Source organism: Brachypodium distachyon, chromosome 5, assembly GCF_000005505.3.
Source record: "Brachypodium distachyon strain Bd21 chromosome 5, Brachypodium_distachyon_v3.0, whole genome shotgun sequence".
Lineage (NCBI taxonomy): Eukaryota > Viridiplantae > Streptophyta > Magnoliopsida > Poales > Poaceae > Brachypodium > Brachypodium distachyon.
Genome location: NC_016135.3, coordinates 22258140 through 22285214, shown reverse-complemented (window position 1 = coordinate 22285214; position 27075 = coordinate 22258140). Strand labels below are relative to the sequence as shown.

The 27075-nt window shown below is 46.8% G+C and overlaps 3 protein-coding genes across 3 annotated transcripts; 2 read left to right on the top strand and 1 right to left on the bottom strand.

Moving 5' to 3' along the window:
- Positions 1-2397: 2397 nt before the first annotated feature.
- LOC100836412 (1-aminocyclopropane-1-carboxylate synthase) lies at positions 2398-5368 on the top strand. Its single transcript, XM_003580322.4, has 4 exons — positions 2398-2841; positions 2934-3065; positions 3270-3430; positions 3950-5368. Exons 1-4 carry the CDS (start codon positions 2683-2685, stop codon positions 4953-4955), a joined length of 1458 nt encoding a protein of 485 aa, XP_003580370.1. The 5' UTR covers positions 2398-2682; the 3' UTR covers positions 4956-5368.
- A 1628-nt stretch (positions 5369-6996) lies between these two features.
- Positions 6997-11041, top strand: LOC100843027 (protein FATTY ACID EXPORT 4, chloroplastic). The gene is made up of 4 exons (XM_003581510.4): positions 6997-7384; positions 7498-7562; positions 10489-10576; positions 10666-11041. The coding sequence occupies exons 1-4, from the start codon at positions 7171-7173 to the stop codon at positions 10773-10775; spliced, it is 477 nt and encodes a 158-aa protein (XP_003581558.1). The 5' UTR covers positions 6997-7170; the 3' UTR covers positions 10776-11041.
- Positions 11042-12630: 1589 nt separating this feature from the next.
- Positions 12631-14109, bottom strand: LOC100836104 (putative bifunctional UDP-N-acetylglucosamine transferase and deubiquitinase ALG13). The gene has a single exon (XM_003580321.4). It carries the CDS (start codon positions 13922-13924, stop codon positions 12764-12766), a length of 1161 nt encoding a protein of 386 aa, XP_003580369.1. The 5' UTR covers positions 13925-14109; the 3' UTR covers positions 12631-12763.
- Positions 14110-27075: the final 12966 nt, after the last annotated feature.

Here is a 27075-nt window from a genome sequence, read left to right as displayed (position 1 = left end):
TATTCCTAAAAAATGTATAGATACATTTAATATTTCGACAAGAATTATGAAACGGAGGGAATATCTTTTTTTTAGTAATCACCTATGTGTGTGTGGAAGCATTGCTCAGTCCAGACCATTCATCTCAAAATCAACGATGTTAGTTACTCCTATAAGCCTCACAAATGGATCTGCTTATGGCTGCTATCGTTGATTTTGAGTTGTATGGTCCGGATTAAGAGCTTGTTTGGTTTGTGGCCTGATGCTTAGTTGCCTGGGAGCATGGCTGAACCTACTGGGAGTTTGTTGAGCACACATTAATAATAGTGAAGTAGTATTTCTCGGGCCTAGCAAGTATGCCTGTCAAGCACAATAATCAAATCTCGAGGGAGCTTCCTAGGCATCGCTTTTTGCCACGCACAGAGCTCAGGACAGCAACCCCCCTAATCAATGTTACATTATCTAACAATATGTAGAGGAATAGGTGCAGGCAAGATTGAATCCACATTAGACCTGGGCATGGGCAGACCCGACCCAATTGGGCTCGAGCCTCATATTTTAGTGGAAGCCCGACCTGAATGCCTGAAATGGACAGAAACATTTTTTCTGAAAAATAGATATAAAAAATTATTTTATCCTAAAAATGATTATTTTAATACATAACAACCATTTTTCGGGCTTTGGGCTGGGCCGGCTTGGGATTTTTCGGGCGGGCTGCCTTGGTCTAATCCACACAGATACTAGTGTCAAATATGACATTTCTATGCATTATTTCAGAATTTAAGCGGCGCTATTTTTTTAGTGGTAGGTGACATACCCGTCAATAGCGAGGTGGCTGCGGTGACTTCATCAATCTCTCAAGATCTGCCGGCTCAGTTTTTCGGAGGTGCTCATAGGGATAGGATGTGCGTTCATAGGGGTGAGTGTACGTGCATGTTGTGAGCGTCTGTGTTTGTACTGTGTTTCTCAAAAAAAAAAAATCAACACTAGGACAGGATAGTCTTTCAGCAACTTTGAGGTAGCGGTAATGGCACATTTCGAAGAGGTGAAATTATCTTTCGCAAAGAGAGAGAGGTGAAGTTTGAGTAGTTTATTTGAAACTCAGGGTTTGTTTACTACGAGCATAATTGGAAATGGGTGTTTAGTGTTATATTTGGATACGATCATGGTTGTGTATATGAAATTATCTTCTATACATGTTTTTTTTCTTTTTCTTTTGCGAGGATCTCCTATACACGTTACCCATGTGGATCATGTCTCAACTTCTTGGCGATCACATTTAGTTGGCCTCACTTTTGTAGGGTCTCAAACAAAGCATGCCTCACTATTATGCACGAGGGCAATGTTTTAGCACATTTTTCCTCCCTTCGAGCGCAAGGATATGGTCACCGTAGAGGCCAAATTGGCTGCAAATTGTTGTGGCCACCACGAAGCACAACTCCTAGGAAGGAAAACCGTGCTGTGCTAGCAAATTGACTGCTCACCTCTGAACGAAGAATCCACTTTCATGACTTCCATGTCAACTAGAATTTTCTTTCCTTTCCATCGTTTGAAAATAACAGTTTGCTGCCCTTCCGTTTTTTAATAACGAAGGTTTTCGTCCCCGGTTCCATTGCATGAAACTGACAAAACAAAGCAGGTTCAGGATAGCTATATGACAGGAGATAGAGGACAGCCAGCATGCATATGCTCCGCTGCCTTGTTCCCTCTGATTACGCCAGGAACAACAAATCTACGCACACTGCCACACGACCAAAACGCTCTGCGCTGTGCATGCCTCCCGTGCATATTCGGTTGATAGGTTGGTGTCCGACCACCGGGGTTTAGTTTATCTGAACACAAGCTGACAGGCGAAATTCAGTCCTAAATTCCACGGCAAAATTTTACCCCCGCAGCAGTCGAGCACCTTCCTGGCTTCCCGTACATATTTTCTCGTGGCGCGGCTGCATGCCGTTGCCGCCGGCGGTTCAACTCAACCCAGATCGATCCACGTTAATAAAAATGTCGACCGCCGGCTAGTTGCCGCTTGGACCAAGGGTCATACGTGCCTGTAGCAGCCATCGCCCCGTTCCGGTGACCGTGAACTCCCGGGCCGACCTGCGCATCGAATCGCATAGGCAATTCAAAGGGGTTTTTTCTCCGAGCCCCACGTGGGCTCACCGATAGCCCGTTACCGTGGCCGAGCTTTAAATTTACGACCAAAACGTCATCATACTTCAAGTCGCTTCACGCCTCGGATCGCATTATATTCGTCCGAATTAGTTATACCCAACCACTTAATTGATTACCAGAAAAAAGTCGCATAGGATTTATTTTTTCCTGCCGGGTGGAGCGGGGAGCCTGAAATGTCAGCGTCTCGTCCAGCTGCGTCTTCCTCCACCTTGGCCGCACACTCTCTTTCATGGAAGTTTCGACGCACATATGCCAAAAAATCTCCCCATTGACCCGCCAGGTAGCAGCAGCTCGGCTGCCAAATCTATAAATAGGCATCCTCGCGCAGCTTACTTGGTCACCTCTCCTTAGCTAGCCAGCTCGAGCAATTTAATCAGCCAGATCACTGCACCGCATCATCCTTCGTCTCTCCATCTATCTCTGTCTTTGTTTCCGCTCAGCTTCTGCTACCTATAGCTACCCTGCTCTGCTTGCGGCATTAATTCTAGCTTAGCTACCGGGCTTGTGAGATCCTTGGAAACCCGGGAACAAATGGGTAGCAAAACCGAGCTTCTCTCGAGGATTGCCGCCGGCGATGGCCACGGCGAGAACTCGTCCTACTTCGAGGGCTGGAAGGCCTACGACAAGAATCCGTTCGACCTGCGCAACAACCGCGGGGGTGTCATCCAGATGGGCCTCGCCGAGAACCAAGTACGTATGCCACAGCACATTAATTTTGGTTTCCCAGCTAGTATTAAGCATCCTTATCCATCAGAAGCTCATCGATGTCGTAAATTCGACAGCTTTCGCTGGACCTGATCGAGGAATGGAGCAAGGCACACCCGGAGGCGTCCATTTGCACGGCGGAGGGCGTCTCGCAGTTCAGGAGGATAGCCAATTTCCAGGACTACCATGGCCTCCCGGAGTTCAGACAGGTGAGCTTCATTAGCCTACCGGTTACCACTACCACCACTATGCAACACTGCAGAGTGGAGCAGAACCTTTACTCGGTTTCTTTAATCGGGTAAAATCAACACCGGATCAATGACAAATTGACAAGATACCCGTTTGCGACTGCGAAAGCGACGGAGCAGCGTCCCCGAATGATCATTGCTGACCAAATACTGTGATGTTTGCAGGCAATGGCCCAGTTTATGGGGCAGGTGAGGGGGTGGAAGGCCACGTTTGACCCTGACCGGATCGTGATGGCCGGCGGCGCCACCGGCGCGCAAGAGACGCTCGCCTTCTGCCTCGCCAACCCCGGCGAGGCCTTCCTCGTGCCCACGCCATACTACCCAGGGTATGCTTCGTCAACCCGGCAGCAGTTAAATTTGGCCTAACCTCGCATGCACGCATACGTAGAAAGTCATCCCGAGACTCTGAATATCGGGTCAAAAGGTTGACAGTGTCAGGGAAACGGGTCCATAAAACTATTCGAGGGTCAACTAGCAGAAAAATCTGACCTTTCGGACGAAAAAGTACTAGCAGCACCTTTTTCAGTTTGCGTGATCAAATCCATCTAATTAAGGTATTTAGGTATCTAATCATGGTTTGTCTTCAAGTTGAATCGCGCAACCAGTTAAAAAAAAGAGAGTTGAATCACGCAATCTAGTCACGCAGCTCGACGCACAACCACACGATGTTCGCACCGGCCGGTCTAGTCCATGAAGACTTTGCAATGCATGTTAACTTCTTTGACCCCATGCACGGTCAATTAATTGACTAGTAGATCCATGATGCAACGTAAGCATAAACATGCACATGCACGCAAGCAGAGTTGTTTCTCCAGGCTCTGACGTGCTTTCTTTCGTGACCACAGATTCGACCGGGACTGTTGCTGGAGGTCAGGAATCAAGCTGCTGCCGATCGAATGCCACAGCTCCAACGACTTCAGGCTGACCAAGGAGGCGCTGGCATCGGCGTACGAGAGCGCGCAGAGCAAAGGCATCCGCGTCAAGGGGATCCTCATAACCAACCCTTCAAACCCTCTGGGCACGCTGACGGACCGCGCCACGCTGGTCATGCTCGCCAGCTTCGCGACGGAGCACCGGATCCACCTGATCTGCGACGAGATCTACGCGGGGTCCGTGTTCGCCAACAAGCCGGAGTACGTGAGCATCGCGGAGGTGATGGAGCACGACGCGCCCGGTTGCGACAGGGACCTGGTCCACATCGCCTACAGCCTCTCCAAGGACTTCGGCCTCCCGGGCTTCCGCGTCGGCATCGTCTACTCGTACAACGACGCCGTAGTGGACTGCGCACGCAAGATGTCCAGCTTCGGCCTCGTGTCGTCGCAGACGCAGCACTTCCTGGCCAGGATGCTCTCGGACGAGCCGTTCATGGCGCGGTTCCTGCGGGAGAGCGCGTCCCGGCTCGCGGCGCGGCACGAGCGGTTCACGGAGGGGCTGCGGGAGGTCGGCATCGGGTGCCTGCGCAGCAACGCGGGGCTTTTCTCGTGGATGGACCTGAGGGGAATGCTGGGGAATAAGAAGTCGACGGCCGAGGCGGAGCTGGAGCTGTGGCGGGTGATCGTACACGAGGTGAAGCTCAACGTGTCGCCGGGGACGTCGTTCCACTGCGGGGAGCCCGGGTGGTTCCGCGTCTGCCACGCCAACATGGACGACGAGACCATGGAGGTGGCGCTGGACCGGATCCGGCTCTTCGTGCGCCGCCACCAGCAGCAGAAGGCCAAGGCTCAGAGATGGGCCGCCAAGGGGCAGCTCAGGCTCAGCCTGCCGCGCCACGGCGCCATGGCTTCGCAGTACCTGAACAGCCCCATGGGGTTGCTGTCTCCACAGTCCCCGCTCGTCCACGCTGCCAGCTAAAGTCAGCACGCACGCGTGCCGTCCGTAAACTCTTTTTTTCGGTCGCATGGTTGCATGCGGGGGCATGGCCTAATTAAGCTGTGTTGCCGCTAGTGCATCATACATGCGACCGTTGCCGCTAGTAGACATGCAAATGCAGCATGTGGCTAACATTTTGCGGAAGTTGCATTGGGCGCCCTATGTTGGTAAGCCGAATGTAACCAACATATTAGGTTCCTCAATTGTTTCGTTTGCTTGGTTTGGTTTGATATGGTTTAATCCATCGGAAGCTGTTCAATAAGGCATCTCGAACACTGCTGTTGTAAATTACAGTACTTGTAATAAGGTGGAGTAATTGAAAGGTTGAAAAGCTTCACACGACACAATACAGTACAAGTGTCTCATCAGTAGGTTGCGAGATTTTTCTATATTGAGTATGAATCGATCTTTCTGTAATCTTGATTTTAACAATATTGATCATGTGGTGTTGATTGATTTGTGCAGTTTCCATCGAGAAATTGCGTACACACTGTAGCTATCACTGTTCAACGAGAAGAAAAACAAGAGAAACATTGATTTACCATGGTTATTATATTTTCTCGAAAACTTCCATGTGTTATTTTCATAAGACAATTTTTTTTACCACCAAGACCTTGTATTAAACCTGAGACCCTTGAACTCTGATACCACATTAAATTAATGCACATATCCAGTTCACCGAAAAGTTTTCTTAGGATAAGAGTGCCGATATATTTCAACATATGACAATCTCCTAAGTTTTGTTTCCTTTTGGATTACACATTTCTTACGAACCAACTGGCCATAAAACTAGAGTTGTAGATTGCATTGAGGTTGACAAAATTGTCACTGACAGCTTGTTATAGACGGACACATCGTCTACCACTGAAAAAATAATCTTGGAGTTTGATCATTGGTGAGTTGAGCGTACAACCACCACCCTAACCATCTAATCAGTATTATTATTTGACAGGACTTCGTATATATGGGTGTGGTTGGGTTACGCCCTTTTGTTCTTTGTCTAGTGACATAATGTGATGTCACAACTTATTCTATTATTCTTTTTGGAAGAGTAGTTCAGTTATTGACAACTCTTTTTTTTAACAATACAGTTATTGACAACTCCAAATGGCATAAGCAAAGAAAATGCCACGCAAGCGACACCCTGCCGATCTTATCTGTAGGGTCAACTTTCCAAGTTATGAAAGTTGTGCACGAGCGACCAGACTTTTGTGAACGTCTGTTGCTTGAACCATGTGTACACAAACTGAATCAAGGAGTTTGCCATTGAAGAATTCATTTGTTCATCTTTAGCACTACTTACTTGAAACATTTACATCGTATCTTGAAATAGATAGGATCAAACTAGCCGTTAAAAAATGTGACCAGATATTATTTAATTTTGGAGTAAATTAAGTACATGCCATAAACATATATGGTTGATATCAATTATCTTTGTAGGATGCAAACAAAATCTCCTTTAAACCTGGTTTTGCTAATATAATAATCATACTTTTCGTTATCATCCTACTCACTGACGGACGGTATCATGAAAGCTACCTGCAACAACATAATAGTGCTCCCTCCTCCCGTCCTCCGTATAACATTTTCCTCCTTCATGTCCAGCCATGGGCCCATGGAATCACTGCTGATATCAGCGTATACGTCTTCAATCCGCCCATTTGACACATGCAGGTCAACCGAAAATCTCGCAAGTACACCCAGATCGACCTTTTGACCTTTAGCCGCATATCTGGATGAGACAGACCTTTAAGTTTCAGAGTTTCAGAAATAGGAGTACTAAGTAATAACGATCTATCTCTTTCTCGCTCTTGACAGTCAATTATGTCTGCAATGCAGATGTACGTGAAACTTGTACTGCTCCACACATGTCCCGTAAAATGCCCCTCAAACAGGACCATGGACCAAATCACCAAATTTCATAGGTTTGGACCGTGCAAAATCCATCGACTAAAACGTGCATCGCATCGATCAGAAACAAAACAAAATCCTCCCCCCACTACCTGGTTGCAAATTCGCCCCAAAATTGCGAAAAGGCCTCATCAACCTTTACGACTACGACCCCAGGGTCCAGGGTCCGGAGAAAGCGATAGAATCCGCAGGCAAGTTCCAGGCCTCACACCGTAACACGTCATCTGATTCCTCACCGAGTCCATCGACAGCGACTGCCTGGTCGCGCGCGCCGTCGCCGAAGAAAATGGCGTCGACGGTGGTCACCATCAGCTCCCCCAGTGCTCTCCACCTTCCCGCCGCCATCCGTTCCCTCCCTTCGCTGCCTCGTCCCCAACTTGCAACCCGCCTTGTTGGCCGCCGCCGCCGCGCCTTCCTGCGCTGTGCCGCGGTTTCCGAGCTCGCGCCCGCAGCATCCGCCGCCTACGGTGCCCTCCTCCTGGGCGGCGGCGCACTCGCATGTAGGTTCAGTCACGTGATGCCGTGCGAATTTGTTATTGTGATTTGTTCTTCCCTGGTCTGCTAGGTTGGGGCTTTATTCTCTGACCGTTGATTTCTCACATTCTCTGTGCAGATGCGAGGTCGGGGAGTAAGGGCTCCATCTTCGGAGGGCTCACCGGATCCGCGCTCATGGCCGCTGTGAGTGGACGTCGGCTATTCTATATATTTCGTCTACTTTCTCTTTTTGATTTGTCTGGAGGGGTCTAGCTTGTAGATTACTACATATTAAATGCGGTGGCGAAATTCGCGACGCTCACTGTATAAATATCGAGACACCTGTACCAAAGTATGCTCAAACCAAATCGCTTGTTTTATTAGAAAGTTGGAGACAGAATATGCTTGGCGTCGGTTGGAACTTGGAAGAGCTTGGACTGCAAGTCGTTAGTGGAACGGTGTGGAATATGGAAAGGAATGAAACTGTATAGGTGCGCAAAAGAGCATTGGAATCCTGTGTTTATCTGAGGGTAGCAAAGTATGAGATGACTTTGTTTTCTCTTGCCTGGCACGGTGAACTTCATTTTCAACACTAGTACTGTAGATAAGCCAGTAGCCCGTAATGTTGATGGATTAGGAAATCTAACCGGCATGACCGATCCTACTAAATGGAACATTACTAGAAGAATTTTGATTTTCTCTCTGATAATGGGAAGAGGAATACAGACTGTTTCTAGGTAGCGATTCTAAAGAAAAAACTGAAGAATATTAACTGCAAATAGGTCTTCCAGAAAGACACGTCATTTTTCTTGTCGTATTGGACAGAAAAAGCTTACTTGGGAAAATAAACGAAAATAGCCAACTTCACCACATTGCTAGCGATTACAGGCATGTTTGGGTCATAGCCAGGTTTTCCACACTTTTGCAAGCCACAAAAGGTGTGCCAGCCACAAATTGCTCGTCACAACCTGCCAACTGGTGAAGTTTTGCAAATATATGAACCTACGACAAGTGGGGGCAGGCTGCTAAGAAACTGTTGCAGTGAAACAAACAAAATGCCATAAATGGTTGTGACACACAGACATCTGTGACAAAGTTTGTCAAGGTGGCTATGAGCCAAACATCTCTCACAATATATATGTCTATCTAAAAGTAGAGTTTTATTTGCTATACATCTGTAGTTCTTGTGATTGAAACACAGTATCTTTTTATTGCAACTGTAACGGCTTCAAGGTGTACGTAATAAATCTAACCCATTATAATCTAGAACGCACCAAAATATCTGTCATGTTTATCTGACAAATTTCGGGAATTTCTAGCATTTTAGTGCTGATAGCTCATGGTGACCTTTGTTTAATGATTAAATAGAGAAACAATTGCAGAATTTGAGATGCAGTATAAATCAAATCTGTTTCTTTGGTTGGATGAGGGTAATGTAGCAAGAGTTCCTGTGGAAATAATCTGCAAGCTCAAAATTCCAAGGTCGTGTTACGAATATTAGGAGTGTTATGCTTGCTGAATTGTGGGGTGGAATTAGGAATGGTCTTGGAGTTAGAAATTTCTCAGAACTATATTCCTGATTCTTTCTATAGTGTCACTACAGCATGGCATTGGAATGTTGAATCCAATTCGATGGCAAAGTTTCATGATACCCTGTTCCAACACTCTAACATGCATGGCCTAGACTTGGAAGTCTTGCTGACTCCCCAGTCCCTGACTCTTAATTAACGAGACAATTTTAAGTTTGAAAGAAAAATAAAATTTGATGAATTTAGAAAGGTGTACACTTGGCATTTGACAAATCAATGAGCTCATTGATACTTCTGGTGCAGGGCCAGACCCGCAAATTTGAGGCCCCGGTGACCAAAATACATTTTTATGTAACTGCAATCTATGTTTTTCTCACCGTACTAAGAATTACATTAGACATTCATTCTAAAAAAGTAAAGGCAATCTTGCTAAACTGACCTTAAATTCTGCATCATCCGTCTAGTCCTCGCACATCCCTAGTCCTCACCATGACCGTCGTCAACATTAGCATTGAGAGTTGATTTTCAAAAGTAATTTGAGATGGTGTCACAAGAAACATATCAAGAGCACCCTTTTGAGCCTATGCTAGCACTACTCTTTTTCTTACACTTTTCATGGCTAGAATCATGTTTCCTAATTCTAGAAGACATGTTGAGGAAATAAAGACTCCCTGATTCAGAAATAGAACAAAAGTGAAGATTCAGACATCACCACATGATTCATGCTCAGCAAGAACAGAAAAATTATGCCTGTGCTTTGATGCGAGATCTAGAGCCCTGGTGCTTTGCATAATCACTGGTGAAGTGATGATTGATCTCAGTTTGATAGGAGGAAAATTAGGATTGGACAGCTGGATAGATTTATTCCTGCAAAATCACGTGGAATTACGGAATCATGGCCCTGATTCTGGAGGAGTTGTGCAGGCAGCATGGAGACTACAGAAAACAGAATACCAGAGGAAGAGATGATTAGGGAAAGCAAGAGGCAGGGGGGATGTATTTTTTTAGGGGAGATTAATGGCTGGGCTTGGGCCAAGGAATAGACGTTCTGGTGCTGCCTTGCTTGTCTGCTGGGTTTCTTTCACCTAATACTCAGGCCTACCAATGCTACTATTGTATGTCATTAAGCAATTTTTGAGGCCGCTAATTTCTGGGCCCCTGTTTGGTTGCCCACATTAAACCTGTTTGGTGTTACTCTTTTAGTTTTATCGAGGATCTTCGTTGCTTATGTTCATTTTGATTGTATCGATCTATTGTACTTCCTTTTATGAATCAATAAAGCCAGATCATTGTTAAAAAAAAACTCTTATTTCGTGTCTTCGTTTGTACTGTGTTTCTAAAAAAAAAACACTCCTATTTCATGTTAGAACTTAGAAGGAGCCATGTTCAGACTGTGGACTCAGTGCTCATGCATGCTAATTCTGTGGTTGTTCTGACTGAAGTTAGACTGATGACTCGCGTTTTCTTCTATCAATAAAAGAACTCATGGCTAACTGGCTAACTAAGCTATTTTTCGTGACTATGATGAGATTTATGCTCTGATCAAGTGACCATTATGTCTTCTGACATGTACTCATACATAACCTATCTGTTTTCTGTAGACGTATTATCTGATGCAATCACCTGAGACGAAGGCAATAGGCGATGCTGTTGGATTTGGATCTGCCTTTCTGTTTGCTTGTGTATTTGGTATGTTCCACCCCCCCCCCCCTTACCCCCCCTGTACGTCTGTTTTCACATGATGCGAATCTGATGTTGCCAACCCTCCTGCTTTTCAGGTATCAGGTTGTACAATACCCGGAAACTGGTGCCATCTGGCCTTCTCTTAGCACTGTCTTTTGGTTCCTTGGGTGTCTTTTACTCTGCTTACTTGCAAGACAAGGTGTGAGTTAATCGCTTCACCAGCTCTAGTTTTCTCTACTAACTGAAGCTTCCTTAAAGGTTTTCTATATTAAATGGAACATTTTGAATCAAGTGCTGACTGTCGGTGTTCCTTCCCAAATGTTGTAGTTTCAACAAACAGCATTTAGTGCTCTCTGTTTGTTGCCAATGATAAGTGTGGCCAGGCTTTCAGTCGTTAATGAGCTGATTGGAATGCTGTTCCTGAACTAATTGCCTGAGAACTTGTGAGAGTTCAGCCTCGGATAGCCTAAATCGTCGGCGCAAACAAGTTAATGGATGTTAGTCAGCCTATTTTCTATCACTGCTCAATGAGGACAAGTACAGATCCGCTCTGGACCATTGACAAATGACAAGAATCATCACGCGTGCTACACCTATCATCTACTCCAGCACGTAGGAAGTAATGCATCATCTGATTGCTAACTAAATCTGGCACCTGTGAATCGTGATTTGGTACCACAGCCGCGTGTAATGCTAATTGGCTGTCTGTTCTACGGCATGCGACACAGCCTATTGTCGTTCCTGGTTGGTGTGTCTGTACTTTGGTGCATTTCGGTGTGTTCGCTCATCCTTTGGGCACTGCATTATTGCTGTTAAGTTATATGCGTTGTGCGTCAAAGAAGATAACTTTTTAGACAGGGATAATTATAGCACTTGACAGAGCGCACGTTACTGCACACAGCCTCATAGGCAGCACTGGAAACACAGTGAAACAAGGATGGTGGACGCTCCATTTGACTGTGTTTCTGTTTCCCCATGAGGGCATGATGACCACTTAACTCCAACCAGCCGTGTCGCACTTAATCATGGCATCCGTGAAGGAATTGATCGCATCTGAATTGGACCCAACAAGCCAGTGTCTTCACCGGCCTGCACCGGAGATGCATGCATTCCTTCGTACATGGAAAATGGCTGTACGAGCTGTCGAGCTGGTTCATTAGCCGCCGTTGTGGCACTGGTTGGCACGAAAGCAACTGTTCTGAAGTAACTCGCACATCAGCTGCGGTGGCACTGGCACGAAAACTGAATGGACCGACGTTGTCCATTCATCTGAAGTAACTCAGCACATCAGTTGCCAGTTGGACGAGCCTTGTTCTTTTCCCGTTCGTGTCGTCCACTTCCACGTGACAAAGCTACAAAACTTCTCCGTCCCCATGCAGATAAGACGGCCACAGACAGCCATGAATTGTGTGCTTGGCTAGCTTTGGGGTGACGAACAGATCGAGGCCCGTGTCCGATGCAGTTTCCGCAGACTACATATGCACAACTGCCCACCTAGGCCACTGGCTAGCTATACTCGTCAGACGACAATGAAACAGCTGAAATTCCTCCGAGAAGCCGAAAACGGAAGCTTTACGGTGGACCGAGTTATTAAGACGTAGTACGGTCAGGTGAACGCCGGACGACCGGAGAGGTTGCGGCATTGATGGCCGGCGCGTGCTTGCCGCAGTTTCAGCATCAAATTATCATCAGCAGGTTCGCGTCCCCGTCCACCCTCCCGTGCGTGGCACCCTGCAGTGCCCACCCCATCACCGCCACCATTTAACTCCACGCACGGGCCCTCCGTTTCAGGTTCGCATTATTCTCCCCCCGATACCAAAGCGGAACGCCTCCGCCCGTTTTGCAGTTTCGCGGCGCAAGCTGACACGGGTTTGACGTACCCCCAGAAACCTCTCGTGGCCTGTGCGCCCACGGGATTTTGATCCGCGTTCGCAGATAGTACTACGTGCTCCCATGATCCCCATCGCATGCGTGACAAGAATCGAAAAAATTTGAACCGTACGAACGCTAGAAAGTGGAGAGAGGTAGGTAGAAGTGCATGCGGAAAGGACGCTTTTAAGTTACCGAAAAGGAAAAGAGAAAAGGGCGCTCGAGCCCGTAGATTTGGGTTTCAAGTGAGGTCGAACAAATTTCTTGGAAGCAGCAGCAATCCGATCAAGGCTACATTGCCATTTTTTTTACTTCGTCACTCGGCTACACGCGCCATGCCGGCAGAGGGTGCCGGCGGCGAGGCGGAGTCCTCTGCCGCGGCGGCTGCGCTACCTTCGGCCTGGCGGCGGGTTCGGCCGCCGCGCCGGCGGCGAACACCTCGTCCCAGATCTCGGCGAAGGCCCGGAGGATGGCGTCGTGGTGGCGGGGCGCGTTGAGCGCGAGGAAGCGGCGGAGGAGCTCCCGGAGCTCGTCCCCCGTCACGATCCCGTTCTCGACGATCATGTTCAGCATCGACCGCCGGAAGTCGCTCAGCGGGTCCTCCGACTGCTTCACCACCGCCACGCTCCCGTCGAGCCCTACGCCGCCCCCGCTGAAGCCGTTGTTGCTGCTGCTGCTGTCGAAGCTCTTGGCTCTCCTTTGCCTCGGCAGCAGCTGTGGCGTCGATGACTGCTGCTTCCCGTCACCTTTGTTGTTGACTCTGTCGACGGCCTTCACGTTCTGAAGTTCCTTCTCCTTCTCCTCCGGCGGCGGCGGCGGCGGTAAAGGGCGAGGTGGCCGTGGCAGTGGCTGCAAGCACGCGTCTCCCTCTTGTCTGTTGACTTTGTCAACGCTCTTGGCCCTCCGATGCTGCGGGGTCGGAACCTGCAATGGCGGCGGGGAGAAGTTCCCGTGGCCTTCTTTGCCGTCGGGCTTATCCTCGACGCTGCGCAGAGCTCGGCGCTGCTGCGGCAACACTGGCCGCAACGGTAACGGCGGGGGCGGGGGCGGCGGAGGAGGAGGGGGCGGCTGCGAGAAGTGATTTCTGCTCTTCCGTCCGCATGACTTGACGCCCTGCTCGAGCTCGCCGAGCTGCCGCAGCAGGCCGGAGAAGCTGGGCGTGGTCGCCGCCGAGCTCGCCCGCTTGCAGTCCACCTCGTCTCCGTCTCCGTCGGCCTCGGCGTCCTCCCACAGGAAGGACGACGAGGCGGAGGGCACGGTGAGCGTGCCCGTCGACGCCGACGCCGACGCCGACGGGTGCGTCGTCGACCTTCCCCTGCGCGACGTCACCGTGGATGTCGCCGTCGACGCCTCCGTGGCGGACCACGGCGACGACGCGGAGACCGCCGCAGCCGCCACGGCCACGGCCTTGGGGTCCTTGCAGCCGCAGCCGAGCGCGAACCCGACGCCGCCGAAGCGCTTCCTTGCCGCGACGCCGGGGCTCATCCGGTCCCTCGCGTAGTATGCCACGCTCGATTGCTCGATCTTGTGCCACTCACACACAGTCAGAGCTCACGCGAATCTTGGCCGGTGGACGGTGCGGGGCGGCCTTTATATTGCAGGGAGTGCTCTGCTTGCTCGTCCCGGTGGCCCGACGAAGCTAGCGACCGAACAAACCTGCTACGCCGCCCGTGTAAACTGTACCGTGTACCGTGTACGTACCCGCGTACAGTAAACATGACTACGAGCGACACCGTCCGTTTTCCCCTTTTGCTTAAAGACAGGATCGATCGATCGAACGGGAGAGCAGCTAATCTCAACGAACGACGTTAATTTCATTATTTAGAGCTCCAAACCACTGCTGCGACGAGCAATAACTACGGCCACTGTACAGGCTACAGAGAGGCCGATCGTCCCTCCCGTCGCAGTTTTTCCTCATTTACGCTAGGGCCGCAGCCAGCGAACCGTATCCTTCGCGGCAATTGTTCGACAGGTACAGGGGAACTACTGCTACTGCTACTGAATGCTCGAACAGTGGTTGCTCTACTCATTGTGTTCGTGCCCGTTCGCATGTGCAATCACAGAGGTTTGCACGCGACGCCGTGGAGAGGAACTGAGATGGTCCCTGCATGCCGCCGCGCTCGTGCAGCTGCATCTGCGGTAGGATATTGGACGCATTGCGCTTCGTTTGTTCCTTTGGATCAGGGAATTTTTATTTTTATTTTGTTTGAAAAAGAGAGTCCCCTCTCCTATTTCCATTAGAGAAACATAGTTTTGCTACACGTGTCTTTTGGCAGATAACCGCCCGGCATAGAAAAGAACCAAAGAAAACCACATGATAAGCAGAAAAACTACTGTGCCTATTACAGCCACCCGATCAACACAGGGCGAGAAAAGCATCCGCCAGTTCATCTTCGACGCTCCCCTCATTCTTGGACTGCCACACAGTAAGCACTGCAATCTCCTGTCAGCAACCATTTTTTTCCAGCATTCTGCTGAGTTCTCACGCTTCCAGGCAAGAATAACAAAAAGCAGCAGAGCATCAGTACAACTCAATGCGGCGCCTCAAAGGATTCCACCCCCTTGCCGCCTCGGACACTTCTCTTGCAACCGCCTCAACTAGTCTTACTCCCCACCTGAGAAGATTTCCGTTTTCCTCCTTTGTCTGCAATAAAGACCACATATTAAGCCAATAACAGAATTTCTTGATAACTCCAAAAGGAGATGTCAGTCTAACATTTCTAAAACAGGCATCATTCCTTGTATTCCATAGAACCCAGAGCCACCCAGCTGTGCCCACTCTCTACCAGTAAAAACAGGGGTCCAAATTCTCCAAAGTTCATCCACTGTTTTTAGTAAGGTTGGCAGATTAAAAGCACATCACAAAACATTCCAAAAGAAACGTGCAAGAGTGCAGTGAAGGAACAAATGATCGATCGTTTCCTCCATCCCACAAAACTAACACTTTGTATCACCCTTCCAGCCTCTACGACTAAGCATATCCTTAGTCAAGATGCTGTTATGAGCAATTAACCAAATAAAGATTTTAATCTTTAGTGGCACTTTAATTTTCCATAATAGTTTCTATGGAAAGTCAGAACTTTGCCACATCAACTTTCTATAGAAGGAGCTTACCAAAAACTCTCCTTTCTGAGTCAAACTCCACCATAACTTGTCATCTTTTTGTGACAGCTGAACCCCTGTCACAAAAAGTCAGAATGTTTTGCCAATCAATATACAACCCCCCCCCCCCCCCCCCATAAAGTTCTTCCGAAACAAACACTTGCTCCTCTATTAGTCACCACTCTAGGCACAGTGATTTTTTTACTGAAGCATATCTCATAAAGAGAAGGAAATTGAAACTTCAGAGGTTTGTCACCAACCCAACAATCCTCCCAAAATCTAGTACCCTTCCCATTCCCAATCTTAAACTTGCACAGACTAAGGAAATCCTACTTTATATGAAGAATACCTGACCAAAACATAGAATCACCAGTTCTATGCTTCACACAACCCACACAATCACTCTGCAAATATCTAGCCTTTAGCACAGTTTGCCACAGACCAGAAGAATTCACTAGTTTCCATATCCATTTACCCAGAAGAGCTTTGTTCATCATATCCAAATCCAATATCCCCAGACCCCCCTGTTCTTTAAGTTTACAGACTTTTGTCCAAGCTACCAAGTGATACTTTTTTACTTTATCATCTTCCTGCCACATCATTCTCGCTCTATAATAATCAATTCTTTTCCTCACCCTCACAGGGATCTCATAAAAAGACATCATGTACATGGGAATACTGCTTAATCAAGAATTAATTAGAACATTTCTCCCTCCAGCCGACAAAATTTTGCCCTGCCAGCAGCTTAGTCTATTCTCAACCTTATTCTCAACCCTCTTCCAGTCTCTGTTTCTGATCCTGACTGCATCAACAGGAATCCCAAGGTATGTGAGTGGGAGCTCCCCCATTTTGCAGGTGAAAATGGCACTAAACAAATCTACTCTCTCATGTGCCTCACCCAAACAATATAAATCACTTTTATGAAAATTGATTTTCAGCCCAGACATTTGTTCAAAAGCACACAGAGCAAACTTCAAATTTTTTGCACTATCCATATCATCTTGAATCAGAAAAATAGTATCGTCAGCGTATTGCAAAATATTAATGCCCCTATTAACCAGTTCAGGAATAATTCCTTTGATCAAGCCAGACTTATTTGCCTTATCTAAAATCATAGCTAAAGCATCAGCAGCTAAATCAAAAAGCAAAGGTGACATTGGATCACCCTGTCTAAGACCAGTATAAGTAGGAAAGTAAGGCCCAAATCTATCATTGACCCTGACACAAACTTTTCCTCCTGTCATGATGTTCATCATCCAGTCACACCAACAATCAGGAAAGCCTTTGAGTTTCAGCATTTGGTAGACAAAAGGCCATTTGATTTTGTCGTATGCCTTCTCAAAGTCCACCTTGAACAAGACAGCAGACTGTTTGTGAATGTGGACAAAGTTAAGGGCCTCATGCAGCACCATTACCCCTTCCATGATGTATCTACCCTTCAGGAAGGTAGTCTGAGTAGCAGATATTACATCCCGAACACACCCAGCCAGTCTATTCATAAGAACTTTAGTGATAATTTTAAAGCTCACATTCAGCAGGCAAATAGGTCTAAATTTCTGAATCTGCTTTGCCTCCTTGCATTTTGGAACCAAAGTAATTATACCATAATTCAATCTATCAATTTTGAGTTGACCAAAATAGAACTCATATAAAAGAGAGAAAAGATCATTCTTAACAATCTCCCAGTATTCCTGATAGAATTCAGCTGGGAAACCATCCGGCCCAGGAGATTTGTTCTTCTCCATCTGAAATACAGCTCCTTTTAGTTCCTCCATAGTGAAAGGCACAATCAGAGCTTCTGTTTGATCAGCTCTGAGTTTGCAAATGTTATCCAGTTCAAGGGAAATAGTGGTATTAGAAGACTGTTCAAACAGCTTCTTATAAAAGTCTGTGATATAAGTCATCAAATGCTCCTCCCCTTTAATTTTCCCTTCATCCTGTTCCAAAGACAGAATAAGGTTTTTCCTTCTCCTCCCATTAGCTTTAGCATGAAAAAATTTGGTGTTATTATCCCCTTCTACCAGATCTTTCTCCTTGGATCTTTGTTGCCATTTAAGCTCTTCTTGTTTCATCAATCTATTAAGTTGTAAATCCAAGTCTTTTTTCAGCTCCCTCTGATCATAAGATAATGGTCCACTTTCAGCAAGTAAATCCAATCCATTAATCTGAGCTGAAATTTCCTTTTTCAATTTCCTATACCAGACATCCACATTCCTATTCCAGCCTTTAAGCTTCTTCCTCAAATTTCTTAAAATCCATTGCCACTTCTCCAGAATAGGCAGGTGTGCTGGGGTAGCTCCCCACACCCCCTGAATAATATCTTTAATTCCATCCCTAGTAAGCCGGCAAGATTCAAATCTAAACATTGGATCTTTCTTAAGACACACTCCAGAGTCTAATAGCAGAGGAGCATGATCAGATAAGATCCTATTCAGAGCACTAACAACAGTGAGAGGGAAAATATCTTCCCAATCATTGCTCATTAGCACCCTATATAATTTTTCATAAGTGGGTTCAGTATGATCATTTGACCAGGTAAATTGTCTTCCATTAAGAGCAATTTCTCTCAGCCCAATCTACTCAATAATTGCATTAAACAGAAAACTCCACCTATTGTAACCCCCACTTTTATTCTTCTCAGTCTCTTTCCTAATGATATTAAAATCCCCCCCCCAACCAAAATAGGATAATTACTTGCCTGACAAACACAAGAGAGATCAGTGATGAATTTTTCCTTATCCTCCACGTGTGCTGCCCCAAAAACAACAATCAAATTCCAACGAGAATCAATTACTCTATCAGCTAAAAGTAATATGACAAAGTAATCCCCATTTTGCTGTTCAATGACATCAAAAACAGAGTCTCTAATCCCAACTAGGATTCCTCCTGATCGTCCCTTAGAGGGGGACCATTTCCAGGAAAAAGATCCTCCTCCACCTAATCTAGCTAGCTCAATCTGTGAAAATTCATTCTTCATAGTTTCCTGGAGCCCCAGAAAATCTAGATTATTCCCACTAATGAGCTCCCTAATATGTCTCTGTTTTTCATCTCTCCTAATACTCCTTATGTTCCAGAAAAAGCCTTTCATTTCTTCCCTTTTTTGTTTTTAAGTAAGGCCTTCACACTGACAATTACAGGTGATGCATTTTTCTGTTTCTTATTCTTCTTTTTCTTCCCTTGCGCCATCTGAAATCCATCAATATCCACCCTCTCATCTAGTGTTTCTTTCTCATCAAGATCAACTAAAAGCTCATCTAAGATTTTATCTCCAATTTTGCTCAAATCAGCATCAGTAGAACATCCCAAATCAGGAGTCCTATGCTGTTGAGAATAAAGATCAATTCTAGCTTGCTCAAGGTCCTTAAGCAAACCTATATTATGATCTACCATGTCAATAGCTACCCCTAAATTAATACCAATTGTAGAGGCAACTTGAAATAAAGATACATTATCATTAGATAGGAAGGAAGAGTCACCATTTGTACATTTCCCCATGTTATCCTTGGCTTTAGCTCTGTCAATTGCCAAATTCTCTACCTTTTTCAACTCCTTATCCTTCAATTTATGACATCTTCTAGGATAAGGTACAGGGATCTTATTGTTTTGTTGTTCAGCATCAGGCACCTCCTCTTGATCAGTAATCTTGTCAGGATCCAGCCCAGCCTGCTGTGAACCTTGCCCATCACCATCCACCTGGTTGTCAGTATAATCCACCAATTCTTCATCCTCAGCTTCTTCATTTGTCTGAGAGTTTTGACTACCCCCATATCCATAGTCCTTGTGTATTTCCAGCAGCTTTTGAACCTCTATCAGTTTCTGATTAGTTTTTGCAAGCTGATCCTGATGAGCTTGTAGTTCTTGTTCCATCCTGTACTTTTCCTTAGCTAATTCAGCCAAAGCTCTCTTCTCCTTTTCCACTAAAGCAGCTTTTCTGGACAATTCTTCCTCAACCTGCTGCATCTGTTCATTAGCCTCAGGTCTTCCAGTCTTCTCAGTAGAGTTACCTTCCCCTAGCAGCAAATGAGCAAATCTACTTCCTTCAGCTTCCCCCATATTCCTTTTAGCAGACTCAAACTGTGCCAAACATGGGCTCCCCAGATGGATAATTTCCTTGGCACTCATATCATTCCTTTCGTTTTTTAGGATCTCTGCCATCTCTGGTCTCACTACTTCTAACATTCACTGCTCTAAGATTGTTCTGCCAGCCCTCCTCAACTAATTGTTCCAGAGAAAAGTAGAGATCATATATCAGCAGATCCCTAGTAATAATCTCAGTTTGGATTGGAAGTTTTGCAAGATCCCTGATTCCCAGTTTGACCAACACCATGTCATGCTCTTTGAGCTTTTCCATATCCACATCCAACATAGGTGTTGGATTTAAGAGGTATTGGACTGAAGAGGTATCCTGAACAGTTACTGGTATGGCCCATTAGGCCCACCTAACTATGTGTGGGTATGTTCTGTCCCAGGGCTCTAACCCTAGCTGCCACTGTGAACCTGAGAGGTGAGCTCCTGCCCCTGTGACTTCATGGTATCAGAGCCAAGTTCACAGCTAGGGTAGGCAGGCTGAGAGGGAGAGAATCCCGTTCCTAGATCTGCTTAGGATAGGAGAAGCAGGGGTGAAGGAGAGAGCGGCTGGAGCAGCAAGCAACAGGAGGTGCATCTCAGGCGGAAGAGATAGGAGATGTCACCAAGGTGTTGGAGCAACTGGTTGAGCTTCTCACTGTCAAGGCAGATGGTGCCTCATCCTCAGGTATTTCTGTTCCACAGCCTGAAGTAGTTCAAAAGGTGGAGTTGATGTCAAATGACATCAAGCTAGAGGGAGTCTCAAATTATTTGAGCTGGTCTAGAAGGGGGCTGCTGATATTGGGGACAAAAGGGCTGATAGGCTACGAGAAGGGTGAAGTGAGAGAGCCAGTGGATAAGTTGGGGGAAGAATGGAAGAAGTGGAGTATTGTTGATTCGCTGGTGCGGGCATGGATGCTGAACTCTCTAACTCCAACCATTGCTGCTTCTATGGAGTCATTATCCAGTGCAGTAGAGATGTGTATGACCCTGGAAACAATGTATTCAGGCAAAGGAAATGTGATGGTGATAGCCCAGGTAGAGGATATGGTGCATGATATGAAGCAAGGAGAGAGATCGGTGCTGGAATATGTGGCAGAATTGCAGCATCTTTGGACTGATTTAGATCACTACGATCCATTGGAGTTGTCACATGTTGAATGTGTGTTGGCTGCTTAGAAATGGATTGAGCGCAGGTGGGTAATGAAATTTCTCAAGGGGCCGAACCCGGAATTTGAAGGGAGGCGTGCTGGACTGTTTCATCAACCCACTCTTCCTTCACTCAAGGAGGCCATAGCAGCGATGGCTCAAGAGGAGGCGAGACTAAAGATGATGAAGAGTGAAGGGACTGTTCAAGGATGTTCGGCATTTGTTGCAACTGAAAGAAAAGAGACAAGGGACTGTTTTAATTGTGGGATAACAGGCCATCTGAGTTATGAATGCACAGCTCCAAGGCGTGGAAGAGGAAGAGGCTATAACAAGGGAAGTTACCGAGGTGAAAGAGGTAGAGGTGGCCACAACAACTCTGGACCTTCAAGGGCACATGTGGCAGCTGCATAATAGGAAACTGCAAGTGCATCGCACGGGAGTTGAATAACAAAGGTCAGGTGGACAACAACTTCGGAAACTTTGCTCATGCTGTCTACACAAAAGAAGGTAACTCTGCAAATGCGTCTATATTTCCCCATAAATCCTTCTCAGATTAGATACTCGATTCTGGAGCTTCAAAACATGTTGCGGGAACTCTCAATGAATTTAATTCATATATCCAGTATCCACCCGAACATAACGAAACAATTCAAACTGCTGATGGCACCTCACAACCAATTAAGGGGGTCGGAACAGTTCATTGTACACCATGCATAAAATTGTCTTCAGCACTACATGTTCCAGCTTTTCCTGTTAATTTGGTGTCATTAAACTCATTAATTGACCAACTGGACTGCAGGATAACACTTGACAAATACATGTGTTTGATTTAGTGGAGGCAGACTGGCAGGAAGCTCGGGACAGGAACCAGGCATAATGGGCTGTGGTATATGAACCGAGGGGCATCCAGAAGCACCGTGCTTGCAGCCATGCTGGGAGAAAGGGAGATGATGGCAATTATCCATCATTGTCGAATGGGTCACGTGTCTTTTGAGAAAATGAGTAGAGTGTTTCCTGATGTAATGAGTGGGGTTGATAAGAACAAACTTAAGTGCGATGCATGTGCATATGCAAAACACACAAGAACCACTTATGTTAGCAGGGGTCTTAGAAGTATCTCTCCATTTATGTTAATCCATTCTGATGTATGGACATGTCCGGTTGTTTCTGTCAGTGGGATGAAATATTTTGTGACATTTATTGATTGCAATACTCGTATGACATGGATTTATCTCATGTGACATAAAGATGAGGTATTCCAATGCTTTCAGGGTTTCTACTCCTATGTGAACACTCAATTTCATGTGCAGGTGCAAGCGATCCGGATTGATAATGGGACAGAATATGTGAACAAGAAATTTGGTACATTCTTGTCAATGAAAGGTATACTGCATCAGACTTCTTGCCCAGATACCCCACCACAGAATGGAGTTGCAGAGAGAAAGAATCGCCATATTCTGGAAGTTGCTCGCTCCTTAATGTTTACAATGAATGTTCCAAAGTTTTTGTGGGGTGAAGCTGTAATAACAGCAACTTATTTAATCAATCGTACTCCCTCAAGAGTTATTGGCATGAAGTCACCTTGTGAGATGCTACTAGGGGAGAACAAATTTTTGGTTCCACCTAAGTTATTTGGCTGCACATGCTTTGTTCGGGATCACAGACCGACAATGGGTAAGCTAGATCCGAAAGCAGTGAAGTGTATCTTTGTTGGCTATTCTATAGGAAAACGATGTTATAAATGTTGGAGTCCTATAGAACGAAGAACATTTGTTAGTATGGATGTTACCTTTTGGGAATCTGAACCTTACTATGGGGAGAAGACAGATCTGAGTGCTTTGTTTGAAGAGCTTGACCATCAGCCATTGTCTGCAGATGTTCAAGAAGGGGAGAATGGACACTCGCAACAAAGACTACCTCAGCAAATAGTTGGGGGCTGAGGAAAATGAGCAGAGGTGGCCACGGGTCAATGAGCAAACTAATCTACAAGTGTATACGAGGAGGCGTTAAGGTGAAAACACTCAGCTAGGTCAAGTAATTCACAGGCAGAGGGAGCAAGGGGAAGATAATCCGGTACAGGGGGAGCAATTTGATGATGGTCAAAATATTGACAGCTCGTCTGAAGGGAGTACGCCTGAAGGGGATTCTCTAGATCTGCCCATTGCCTTGAGGAAAGGAACAAGGGAAGCAGCAAGTAGGCCAATCAACCGGTATGGTATTGAGCATGACATAGGCAATTATGTCTCCTATGCTGCCTTGTCTACGTCGTTCAAGACTTTTGTGGTGTCCCTACAAACAGTGATTGTTCCTAAGGATTGGAGAGCTGCAAAGCATGACCCAAAATGGTTTGGGGCCATGATAGATGAATTGGAGACCTTGAGAAAGAATAAAACCTGGGAGCTAACTTATCTTCCCGAAGGGAAAAAAACTGTTGGATGCAAATGGGTGTTTACTGTAAAGCAAAACCCTGAAATGAAGATTGAAAGATATAAAGCAAGGCTAGTAGCTAAAGGATACAGCCAGACGTATGGTATTGATTACGATGAGACCTTTGCACCAGTTGCAAAAACGAACACCGTAAGAATTTTAATATCATGTGCTGCTAATTTTGGTTGGCCACTGCACCAACTCGATGTTAAAAATGCTTTCTTACATGGTGACCTACAAGAAGAGGTGTACATGGAGATTCCACCTGCTTTCTCTACACATGAAATGGTTGGGAAGGTATGTAGATTGAATAAGTCTCTTTATAGCCTAAAACAGTCTCCAAGGGCATGGTTTGACAGATTTAGGCAAGCGGTGTGTTCTATGGGTTACGGGCAGTGTAATGGAGATCACACCGTTTTTTACAAGCATTCCAAGCAACAGATCACTATACTCGCAGTTTATGTAGATGACATCATAATTACAGGAGATGACAAAGAGGAAATAGCAAGACTGAAGAAGTGCTTAAGTGAGACGTTCGAGGTTAAGGATCTTGGTCAGCTTAAATATTTTCTTGGTATAGAAGTGGCCAGATCTCCTACAGGAATAGCTTTATCTCAGAGAAAATATACCTTAGATCTCTTGAGTGATGTGGTTATGTTGGGTTGTCGGGCAGCTTCAACTCCGATTGAACAGAACCACAAATTGGCAGCCCAAAGTGGTGAACCCGTAGACAGAGAGAAGTATCAGAAATTAGTTGGACAGCTCCTATACCTATGTCACACAAGACCAGACATTGCATATGCAGTAAGCGTAGTAAGCAGATACATGCATGACCCAAGAAGTGGACATCTTGATGCAGTGCATCGCATTCTTAGATATTTGAAAGGTTGTCCTGGCAAGGGATTGATGTTTAAGGGTAATGGCCATCTGAATATAGATGGATACAGTGATGCAGATTGGGCGAGTTGCTTGGATGACAGGAGGTCAACCTCGGGATACTGTGTTTTTGTTGGTGGGAATCTGGTGTCTTGGAGAAGCAAGAAACAATCTGTGGTCTCTAAGTCAACTGCTGAAGCTGAGTTCAGAGCACTATCTGAACCTGAGAGGTGAGCTCCTGCCCCTGTGACTTCAACGGGCCCCAAAATAGACCCCACCTCACACATTCCCATATAATGCTTGAGAGAATTTGGAAAACCTCTAACTCTGACCAACACAGTGTTTAGCTTGCCATTAGCAGTAATATCAGGCACCCATTCAGTCACTTTTACACTTGTACTTAGTCCTTTTAGCTTGAAATTCTCAAAATTGCATAGCTCCTCCAGTTTTGCCCTACTAGGCATCCTCATCAGAAACTGATTCTGCCCATTTCCTTTAGCTCTCCACTCCCAGTTTCATTTGAACATAACTTGAAAACTATTCACCAACTGTTGTTCATCAATCACGACCCCTTTGGTATGTATTACTGCCATAGGGTTCACATGATCACCAAGATTAGAGGCCTTTGAATTCTGAATCATGATACATCCAAGCCCAGGAGCACCATATCCCACAAACGTAGTAACTGGCTTAACCTGTTTAGGCCACACACAATCTTCAGTGAAGTGTGTACCCTTAGAGCAGACAAGACACCGCACCACAGATTTGCACTCTTTCAGAACATGTCCCGACTCCTTATACTTAGAGCACTGCACTAATTTCTTCCCACTATTGCCACCAAACTGAGCACCCCACCCAGTTTGTCTAGTATTCCCTCCTGCATCACCACTACCTCCCGCGCCTCCTCCTGCACTGCCCCCCGGTTGATTAATCCCAGAGGAGTGCCTGGATCCTCCCTGCTCCCCCCTCCCCTCCACTAGTCGCCACAATTCGATGGGAAACAATCTGAGATTGCCCCATCTCCTAAGTACGACCCATTTGGTTGTTCTACGAAACCACCACACCTGCATAGCTATGATTCTATGACTGGTTCGTCGACTGCTGCACCTGCTGCGGCTGCTGCACATACTGCTGATTTTGCTGAGTCTGTTGCCCAGAAACCTGTTGGATCTGTTGCTGCGATTGAGGAGGAGGAAGTTGATTGTGATTACCAGAAACTTGTCCCAAAGGCGGGCGTTGATTGTAGAATCCCCCGCCTCTACCATCTTGCCACTGTCTGTTGCCACCGCCACCTCCTCCCCGATTTCCTCCTCCAATGCCAAAACCACCCCGACCCTGCCAATCACCTCCCTCTCCGGCCGCCATACCACCCCCCTTCTCAGGAACCCTAGCTGCCGCCCTCTCCCAGAGATGTTGGAATAAGGGGTGGAGATGTCCCAGAAAATCCCCAGACTGCCCCTCATCCTCTTCATCCGTGCATGCCACCTCGGCTAGATTGGGTCCTATCGACCTCAACCTGGCCTGACCATGGTGCAACCCAACCCTGGTGCTGTTCAACAGCGGGGCCCTCCATTGATTCAAACCTGAAGCACCGCCATGCTCATCCATGGTAGCGTTCACCAGAGAAATCTTCTCACGAATGAGGTGAGCCTCAAAATCAGAGGTCTCCCTTTCCTCATTATCAGAGAGACTCGGCATCGAGCGAATCGGAGAAGCAACCACCTCCAATTCCGGTGAACGAACTATCACCGGAGCAGGCAGCATAGCAGCCCCCCGCCCAACACTCAAATCCATCCGCTGAATCTGGCTCAGACCAACTCCAGTCTCCTCACGAACCACTGAGCAGAACGATCCATCAACATTACGATGAATCGAACGCCACCATTCCTCCCAATGAGCAAAGGCTCCCCCCGATGGTCGCCCTCCGGGCGCGAACTTGTGCCGACGATCCTGTGTCTTCGCGAACGCCGAATCGACGAACTCCCCCAGCACCGGCTTCAATGAAGGACCCTGGGGCTCTTCATCGTCGCTTGATGCCTCTCCCCCATCATCTCTCCCCTGCCAAAACCTAGCATGCGTTCGCGCGAGCGCATGCGCCTCTCCCCCCCCCCCCCCCTCATCCTCTCTAAACCGGTACTTGCGCATTCCTTGATCGCTTGGATCAGGGAATTGGAACGGATGGTGCCGGGAGCCACCTTTGAGGCGTTTTGCCATCATTTCAGTTGGGAGCTAGCAAGGCCAAGCGTTCCGCTGGATTCTGCAGGTCTCGGACGCTCCCATGTCTCAACAGATGCCATGAGATTCAGACTTCTCTTGAATGGCTATCCCTGGTGGCAAGCTCACCGAAGATCGATGTGGATAGCATCGATGGGCGATGGTGATGGACACTCGCGAGCAGGAGAGCTAGAGGTGGCTGCGCTGTCCGGGTATTTGAAGAGCGGAACTTTTCGTGTCCAGCCCAAAGCCCAAGCCCAAGTGAAGATGCTCTGTTTTTTTCTTGACAAACGATGCTACTTGTACCATTTACTCATGATGCATAATTTTTTTTGACAACGAAGCGAAGGTACTCTGGTTAGTTCTGCATCGTGATTAGTGAGTTTCGCTAAAAGAAGTTCCGTGTCATGAGTGAATGGCAAGTAGCAGCGCTGTGTTTTTAGAAGGAAATAAACGTAGCAGCGTTGATTGATGAGGAAATAGAGAATAAACACTTTTTTTTTGCAGCTGGAACAGATTCTAAACCCTCTCTGATACCGAAACCCGCGGCGCGACTAGTTCCACGCGCAAAGAAAAAACCCGATGTTGGCCCCGTTTCCTTTAATTATCCTCACCTCCTTTCCTTATGGGTATGCCGAAAACCTATCCTCGCGTCGCCTCTCTCGTGGGGGGACTCGAGGGTAAACCCTAGCGCCGCCACCACCACACTCGCTTCTTCTGTCTTCCCTCGTCGCCAGCCAAGCTTGGGCCGTGGCGACGACGGTGGTGGCGAGGACTTGGTTCCTTCCTGTGACTCGTGCTTG

Excerpts from the sequence above, each read along its gene's own strand:
- LOC100836412 (XM_003580322.4), top strand. The coding sequence starts at position 2,683 with ATGGGTAGCAAAACCGAGCTTCTCTCGAGGATTGCCGCCGGCGATGGC. Across the intron at positions 2,842-2,933 it reads TGGGCCTCGCCGAGAACCAA|CTTTCGCTGGACCTGATCGA; the intron begins GTACGTATGCCA and ends TAAATTCGACAG. Across the intron at positions 3,431-3,949 it reads CCCACGCCATACTACCCAGG|ATTCGACCGGGACTGTTGCT; the intron begins GTATGCTTCGTC and ends TCGTGACCACAG.
- LOC100843027 (XM_003581510.4), top strand. The coding sequence starts at position 7,171 with ATGGCGTCGACGGTGGTCACCATCAGCTCCCCCAGTGCTCTCCACCTT. Across the intron at positions 7,385-7,497 it reads GGGCGGCGGCGCACTCGCAT|ATGCGAGGTCGGGGAGTAAG; the intron begins GTAGGTTCAGTC and ends TTCTCTGTGCAG. Across the intron at positions 7,563-10,488 it reads GATCCGCGCTCATGGCCGCT|ACGTATTATCTGATGCAATC; the intron begins GTGAGTGGACGT and ends TGTTTTCTGTAG.
- LOC100836104 (XM_003580321.4), bottom strand. The coding sequence starts at position 13,924 with ATGAGCCCCGGCGTCGCGGCAAGGAAGCGCTTCGGCGGCGTCGGGTTC.